The sequence below is a fragment of the Pseudorasbora parva genome, chromosome 8, assembly GCF_024679245.1.
Source record: "Pseudorasbora parva isolate DD20220531a chromosome 8, ASM2467924v1, whole genome shotgun sequence".
Classification (NCBI taxonomy): Eukaryota; Metazoa; Chordata; class Actinopteri; order Cypriniformes; family Gobionidae; genus Pseudorasbora; species Pseudorasbora parva.
The window spans coordinates 37,214,545-37,223,296 of NC_090179.1; the positions used below are offsets into that span (position 1 = coordinate 37,214,545).

General features: G+C 34.7%; 1 protein-coding gene across 1 annotated transcript; it reads left to right on the plus strand.

Annotated features, from left to right (window-relative positions):
• The first annotated feature begins 3,187 nt into the window (after window positions 1-3,187).
• LOC137085284 (uncharacterized) lies at window positions 3,188-8,287 on the plus strand. The gene is made up of 10 exons (XM_067451837.1): window positions 3,188-3,331; window positions 3,638-3,985; window positions 4,888-4,986; window positions 5,072-5,128; window positions 5,201-5,266; window positions 7,293-7,322; window positions 7,470-7,532; window positions 7,625-7,684; window positions 7,763-7,822; window positions 7,946-8,287. The coding sequence occupies exons 1-10, from the start codon at window positions 3,280-3,282 to the stop codon at window positions 7,987-7,989; spliced, it is 879 nt and encodes a 292-aa protein (XP_067307938.1). The 5' UTR covers window positions 3,188-3,279; the 3' UTR covers window positions 7,990-8,287.
• The last annotated feature ends 465 nt before the right edge of the window (window positions 8,288-8,752 follow it).

Here is an 8,752-nt window from a genome sequence, read left to right on the forward strand (position 1 = left end):
TCTGACAAAAAAAAGTTAATTGCTTTAAACTATTTAGATTTTCCCCCCAATATCATTTATTTTAAATCGCATTGAATGAATGATAAAATAACTTGCTTAAAAAGACTTAATTTGTTTCAATACTGGATGAATCAGCACTTTTTAACTAATCTCTTGATTAATTCTTTTTTAAAGCTGCAGTACGTTTTGGCTCTTTGTCGCCATCTCTGTTTGAAACCTGCAGTTGCAGTTATTTTCAGAATTATCATCTTTACGTTGGTTGTGCATCTGCATGGCTCCTCAGTGTGGATGAATCTGTTTTGAGGAGTATGTGTGGCTGTCAGTCACCCCACCGGTGTGGAGACTGTACTGTACTTCACAATTAGATTCTACATCTTGGAGTATGACCAAAATAAGAATTTCCCCAGTAAAATGTCAACTGAACAAGTAAGTAACATGTCTGCCAATTTTGTTCTGACCAAGTAAATAATTTGCGCTACCAACAGTCGCTTAGCTCATATCACATCAAACCGTGCAAATTATTATTATACTTTGTTCGAAAATTGTTAATGTTAACAACATCATTATGACTACATGTAGGCTAATTAGTGTGTTTACCTTTACCAGTAGATTTATATTTCAGTACAGTGAATCTCCAGTTGTCACTGATGATTATTGTTTGGACATTTCTGGATTATATTGTTTGCTTCATGTATTAATATATTATTTATTGTAGATGTTTTTCTGTTTTAAATGTAAAGCACCTTAGTCCTCCTTTTGGTTGTTGGAAAGTGCTATACAAATAAAGTTTGATTGATTGATTGATTGATTGGATTACAGTATGCCATCAAAATTATAAATTTAATTCCAGCTGCTGCGAAAAAAAGGCTATAAATGATCCGCCACCTGCAGCATCCTTACATGCAATATAACGTTAGCCTACTAGCTGGGACTCTTTCTTTACCACTCAAATTAGAACACATTATCACAAGCGTCTGTTGTGAACAGCTTAAGATGTACTTGCTCAAAAATGATTTTGGTTAATTTTTAACCCCAAAAAAGTTACGGACTGCAACTTTAACAGTTGCTTGACGCTGATCGTTATCGTGGATCAGTATTTATCCCAGTAGCCTACTTATTGTAATGTGTAAATACTTATATAGGCCTATGTGAAGCTGTTTACTTACCTCAATAACTGCTCTCTCTGGCTCAGGGGCAGTTGTTCTGCTGTGATCGTACAAAGGTTTAATAGACATAACTTAGCCAATTATTTATCCATATCAAATTTTCTGTTATCACATCTATTAAAGTCACGTTTTCTGTTAATATTTTCGGCCAAAATCTCGGTTTATCTCTGAACTGGAGAGTCTGATTGGTTTAGTGAGGTCGCGCACTGACAGAGAAGCATTTCTATTGGCTGCAACCTGCGTATATTATAGCCAATCAAGAAAGTCGACATTGTGCAACCAAGCATTGAAACTGTATAGTTTGCTTTAACTGCATTTATTTTATATTTTTATTGCGTTTGTGCTTAGTTCGGATAGCTTTCTTTGGCTATTTAGTGACTAATATAATTAGTATAACTTTTTTTTTTTTTGAGCAACAGCCGAAATGCATAATTTTCCTGTTATCACTATCTGTATTGTATAAAGCGTCTTATAAATAAAGATGACTAACCTTGACTTGAATATTGCTATCGACTATTGTCCAGTAGGTGACGCAATTACTTTTAGTAAACTTTTATCTAGCTTTGAAAGGAAGTCATGTAAACAGTCTCTACGTGAGAGGTAGAATAATGCTTTTCAACATAGCAGCATTTTCTGCAAATTTATTTAGCAACCTCTGACATGGACCTTCTTTCTCATATCTTCTCGTTAAATCCCCTGTCTCATCTCTCTCTTATTTGTTGTTGGTTCACTGATATTCAATGTATTATTTGCATTCTGAGTAGAAATTTCAGTTTTAAAAGTACTAGTGGCTATTAAGTTCCTGTATCCTTGGTCTGAAAAGTTACCTTAAAAAATAACTAGCCTAGGCCTAGTAAATATTTTTTCTGGTAGGCCTAATGTAAAATAAAATACTCACTATTCGATTAAAATCAAGTGTCTAATCTTTAAAATGGTAGCCTACACTAAAGTTAAGTCAATTATCTTTATTTATAAAGCACTTTATACAATACAGATTGTTTTAAAGCAGCTTTACAGTGATAACAGGAAAAAAATCCAATGATGCAAACAGTTGTTCAGCTGAAGTCAGTTAAGTGTTGATTCAGTTCCATTGTAAAGATAATCAATTATTAAATTAGTTTATTTCATTTAAAGAATAAGCATTATTAACGGAATAAGTTATAGTACCTAAAGAATAAGTAGGTAGCTAAAGCTAAAAAACAAGTTGACAAGTTGCATGCTAAAATATATTTTAAGGATTAAATGTTAACAGCAACAGCTTGCTATAAAACATGTAATTTATTTAGATGAACTTGTAATATGAAGCACACTATAAGAAAGCTAAAGGGGAAAACTAAAACCCCCAATGTTATTTTTAAGGTTATTGAAACACTGTGGTTATACTTTCACATGCTCATGTTGTGGATGTTGCAAACGGATCTTAAAATAAACTATAGCTTATGCAGTAAGCAAGTTACACATACTGTACACTTTCAAAACGGGGAAAAATCTGCTGTAGCTGGGGAACAATCTTCATTTCAGTTAAATAACTTGCATGTTTGATGTGATAGTAAATGTGATTTTGCAGTGTATAATGATATATGATAAATAAACTAATGCAATACCTCCAACAAGATGTATTTTCTATCATAAGGTAAGTAGAAACTGCAGCCTATGACATCAGTGATGTCAGTGATTAAATGCTTTGTGAATGAGTTAGAGAAGAATCTTCTCTGGCATAACCGTATTGTTTTGCAACAGGGCATGCATCTAACTAAGATGATCTCACTTTGATTTTGCTACAGGATGTGGTAGTGGAAATGGAAACCTGTTGTTTAAACTGAGGTAGCCTGGGGTTTGACTCTGCAACCTCAAAGCATTAATGCAAAATAAACTCGATCTGCCCTCAGTCATGTTATCAAATATTGCAAAGCACATTTTTCACTGTCTTTATAATTACATCACCTGCATAGCAGCATATATACTAGTTACAGGTAAAAAAAAAGTTGAGTCATTTGCGCTGTGACTGTGCACCTCTGGCACATTTAAGAGGCATTGTGTGTGAATTCACAGGAAATAACATGCGAAGGACACCAGTCTACACATTCTCAGTCTCTGACTTGGTCTTGTCATCATGTACATTACACATCTTTGGATATTTTTTGGTGCTTTGGTGTCTTCACATGGTAGGTTCAAAATACCATATAATTAATTATGATGTAGCATAGGCTGATGAACAAAATCATAATATTGACTACATTGTTATTAATAATGGTGCAAAAGAATAGTATGATATTGTACTTTTTTTTAAATAATTTATTTCTTTATTGCTGTATTTTTATTTTAGTTTTACATTGTTGTGTTAAAGATTAATGACATCTTTAAAAACATCTTTAAAACAATTTAAGAGTTGAAAATGTGTCTGTGTGATATGATATCATATATTTATATGATATATAATATAGTTATATTTTGCTGCCCCTCCATTTTAGCTTTGGACCGCTGGAACAGAAGATGTACAGAGGTCGCCATCAGCGCCTCTCTGAAATCTGAAGTCTTTCTCTCGTGCCACTTTAATATAAGCTTTGGCAGGGAAACAGTGACATGGAGCCACTTTTCCAATGGAGCCTTTTCTAGTCTTCTAAGGATCATGCACAATGGCAGTATCTACTTTGATAGTCCTCAAAGACAAGTGAGTGTTTTCCCTCTTCTGTTTAATGACGGAAACTTCTCCATCCTCATCCATGATCTGGAGCCTTCAGACATCGGCCCGTACTTTTGTGAGCTAAGCAGTGAATGCCGGAGACTGGAAATCAGAGAATCAGAGCGTCCAGTTGAGAGTAAGTTCAGTAATTGGAAATATCTGGAGCTTATTGTGACTGGGGGAAGTTGCCACAAATATCAATGCAGAACAGTTATCACATGTTTCTAGATGCTACACTGTAAAAAAACATTTACTACATATAGGTTTCACAACATGATGAATCTATGGCTTGTTCATAAAACATTGCCAACACAGGGTGACACACGTGATGCTAAAACAATGGAATAAATATGAACTAAGTAACAGAAAAACACAGTGTACAAAACTGTTAACAAAACTTAGACGGAACAAAAATATTTATATGCGCTCATGCACTTCTTCGTTTTTCACCATAATTCAATGGTCATTCAGTTTACTTGCAAAAAACATACATTTGACAGCATTTAAATGCAAAATGATATAATGTGATGTAAAACAAGTGTTTACTTTGCCATTTTAACTGTAATTTTTTTTTTCTTTTTTCGGGCACTTTATATTAGGTATCTTTACTACTAAAATTGTACTTGTTTGGTTTCATACTGTATTGCAAAACACTTTTGCTGCTACTGAGGTGTGACAGGTGTGGTTGTGTAAGTTTAAGGGTAAGGTTAGTCAGTTGTAAGGGATGAGTCAACAGTGTAATTACACTGTTATAGAAATTAATTACTTGGGTATTTTTAAGTAACATGTAAGAATATATATGTACACAATTACGTGCATTGTATCAAATTATTAATTGAAATGTTACTACATTGTAGTTAAAGACACTTAATATAAAGTGGCATGTTTTTATCCAGGGTTTACATTTTTACAAGTAATTAATTATGAGCCTCAACAATACTTTGATTTGTTAATCCCTTTAATAATTTTGTGTTTTATAAACATCATACTGTCCAAATTTTGCTGAAATCCTCTAATATGCTGTAATTGTCCCTGTAGAGAGTCTCGATGAGCTAAATCCCTGGTTCTACTTTGCTGCTGGAGCTGGACTGCTTATTCTCCTTTTTATTACATTCAGCTTGTTTTCAAAATTTTGTGGTGAGCACTAAAATAATAATTCTTGTTTTTACAAAAAAACTAAAGTTCTCATCTCTGATTAAAAGTATTCTCTTCTTTTGGACAGGAAAACATACAAATAGATCGTCCAAATCTAATCATGTTAACGAAGTGCAGAGTGAAGGTGAGCAGAGACGTTCAGTGAGTGGCATTTTGTGGAGTTTCTTGACCTTTATGAAAACCATTTGACTCTTAGGTAATAACCCCCCAGTGGAAACACAGAATACAGAGAGCAGTGAACCGAGAAACAGAAACAACAGGGGTAAGAAACATCACTTAGGCTACTTACAAGCCAGTGGTTTTGAAAAAACACAAGGTGCACGTAAACATCTATAAATGTCATTATATAAGAAACAGCAAATGCGAAAAGGTCTAGCATAATTTGTTTGCCGCTTTGACATCCGTTTTCTAGACCAGGAGTTTCAAACTGGAGTCTAAGGAAAGTTTAGAGCAAAAAAGTAACTGTAACTGTAAGATGTAAAGTTTTAGCAATCCAAGTGAGCAAGCAGGAAGACGATTAAATTGACTTACACACACACACAACTTTAACACTAGACAAGGAACTGAAGGAAAACAAAGGGCTTAAAGTTGGGGGGAGTGCTATCTGGTAACCGTTGTTGATATTTCAAACCAACAAAACAAACACACCCTACCCACAAAAGGGTCTCGGCCCTATTTTGATAGCTCCGCCCCACACATACGTAACCCAGGCAATGACTATGGCAGAATCTGTGTGTAACTAATCCAGGTTGAATATTCAATGAAAAAGTCACCCCTTCATCACAAAAACACAAACCGTTCTCATGAACAACTCGATAGAACACGAACACGACAGTCCAACTATGAACAATATTACAATTATGACAAGATTAGAGTTATAGCGATCACAAAAACATAAACTGTTCGAATGAACAACTCGATAGTAGACGGGCATGACAGTACAACTAATGAACAAATTACAATTATGACAAGATTAGAGTTATATCGATCACAAAACAAATAGTTCTCAAATTTTTATTACAATTATGACTGGGTAAGGGTTATATATAGATCATAAAAAAGAGGAAACAAACATATATTAGGAGTATAGTATCTTACTTGTCGGAGACATTTTGTGAGCTGACACTTGAAACAGACAGTGAGGAGATTTAGACGCTCCATACGGTGTGGAAAGGAACGGGTCTTTATCATCGCTGAAGTGAGACACAATACGATCGCAAATGGACAAACAAGCGAACATGACACAAAAAAGCCAAAAGCCAGCATATAACGTTATTAGTTCTCGGCTAATGTCCGTCCTGTGTGACTCGTGTCTTTTGAATAATGACGTGCATTGAGCCTTTCTTTTCACCATCAATAGTAGACACGCCCCTTACCTGCTGATTGGCTACAAGTTTGTTATTGGACGTGGCCCGAGTCCTTTTTCTAAAATGGTTTTGAAATAACACTTACACCACCTTTAAATACGCTCGGGAAGGTAATAGAAGAGGGAACAGGTTTGTAATTCAATTAGAAACCAAGGCAAGAACTAACAATGGCTGCGGCTACACACCTGTAAATAGGGCACTATTTGTTGGGAAAGCCATTTGTAGTAGTGTCCAAATTAATAGTGGATGTTATTAAGTGCACTAATTCTATCCCACAATGCTCAACAGCTAGAGAATATCCATAATGCACTGTGAGAGTTGCTCCCTGAATGAATTCCCGTGTCTCATTACCGGAGCTGCCAGTTTGCTACATTTAAAAAAATTATTAAACAGCAAGCACAAACTATACAAAAGCAGCCCTCGGTGTACAAATTCACTCACTCGTTTTGTTTCACTCCTTAGAGTGGACTATTTTAGTGGGGTAATGTAAGGAATAATGAAAGAGGATAGAGAGGGCAATTTCGAACACAGCAAATGAATAAGAACACAGGCAAACAGGGAAAACCAAACTAAACGATCATTTACATGACAATGATGTACTAAAAACTTTTTTTTTTTTTTTTTTGTGATGCACTTTTCTCATACAGACGACAGCATTGTCAAAATAATCCTCGTTAAAACGGGCCACGAAAACAAGTAAAAACGCTGTATTATTCATGCCATGACGTCACAGTTTTCACCAATTCCTGTTTTTAGTTTACACAGAAATGATAGAGGTATATAGTTTTCAAAACTCATTTTCAAAAGTTTGCGTTTTCAGGCCCCTAAAACACGAAAGAGCTAAACATATCCTTAGTAACAAATTATAACAGAAATATAGTACATATACTGAAAATAATCATGTTTGTATCTTTTCTGAAGGTCTGAGAAGGGGTTTTACAACTGTTTATGGTATGTGATTCTTCTGGTCATCATTCACTGCTAGTGACAAACGTGCGCAAACTATAAGGTTCTGCATTAGCCTTCATTTTCAAGTTTGTTTCAAATGACCTTTTTATGATTTTTGTTAAAATAATACATTTACTTTTTCATGTCAAGAAAATGATGTACCTGCTCCAGCTCAAAGATCCGCTGTGCAGCAGGGGCAACATCCTCAGAAAGGTGACTCGTCATTTTTTGGGTTTTGATTCAGGCTATTTATTATTATTTGATAAGATAAATGATACAAATCTAATTGTGAAAAAAAACACCAGCTTTTAGACCCATTCCTGAGCCAACTGCAAGTCGTCCTTCAGATGTAAAACCATACTATGGTAAGACAATGTCTGTGTTTGGTAAAACAGATTAAATGTGAATGGAAATAACCCAAATATATTTTTGAAAATTTTCAGTCAACCAGGCAGAGCTCTCCATCCAAGGCAATCCTGGGAAAAAACGGAACAAACAAAAACGTAATTGTTCATTGTTTGGTTTAAAATGTCATTTGATTGAAACAAGGTATATTACAATGTTTTTCAACTCAATTATTATTGCCAAAATATCTTAATTGTCCTTTTATTTCATTTCACTTGCAGATTTTAATTTTAAAAATCCAATATATGGAGACTGCAGTGAATAGCAGTCAGATTGTGATGACAGAATCCAGTTCCACAGAATCCAGAATCCACATGTTTCCGTCTGTATATATATTTCAATCATTGGAAACAGTTCAATATCTCAATAAATTCTGATGTTGCATTTCAATAAAATAATCAATGTTAAATGACATACACAAATCAATAAATAAAAATGAAAAATTCGTTACCCTGCTACCTCCCTTGTTTTGCACATTACAAACAGCATGGGTGCATTTTAGTATCAGTTGTTCAGCAAACATATTGGTGAGAATTGTTTGTCATAAAAACAGGTGATCTTAACATTTTTAAGAAGTTGTAATTTCTGTTTCCCAATAGGCTAATAAAAGAGCTGTTTGATATCTTAACTAAACATAATCAGTCAATACAAATATCTCTCTTTTCAAATCATCAATTATATTTCATCTAACTTGTTGCAAACAAATGTAGGCCTGTTTAGCCAAGCCTGCAGCGCCCCTCTCAGAAACTGAAGCTTTGGCGCCTCGATCGCCCCCCGGTGACCGGTCCCAGTATAGCCGCCCCTCTGTGTTTTCTAATTGGACGCGAGGCAAACAAAACAATAAAATAAATATTTTCCCACCTAAGTTAGAAGGCAGTTATCATCACGATGATTTAATTTCAAGTGTTCGTTTTTAAACTAAGTTTAGTTTTAGTTAGTTATTTAATGCTATAAAAAAAACAGTTTTTATAACCCCCCCGTTTTCAATCGTATGACGTCATGATTGACAGCTGAGATCGACGTCTTCT

Excerpts from the sequence above, each read along its gene's own strand:
- LOC137085284 (XM_067451837.1), top strand. The coding sequence starts at position 3,280 with ATGTACATTACACATCTTTGGATATTTTTTGGTGCTTTGGTGTCTTCA. Across the intron at positions 4,987-5,071 it reads CTTGTTTTCAAAATTTTGTG|GAAAACATACAAATAGATCG; the intron begins GTGAGCACTAAA and ends TCTTTTGGACAG. Across the intron at positions 5,267-7,292 it reads GAGAAACAGAAACAACAGGG|GTCTGAGAAGGGGTTTTACA; the intron begins GTAAGAAACATC and ends TCTTTTCTGAAG.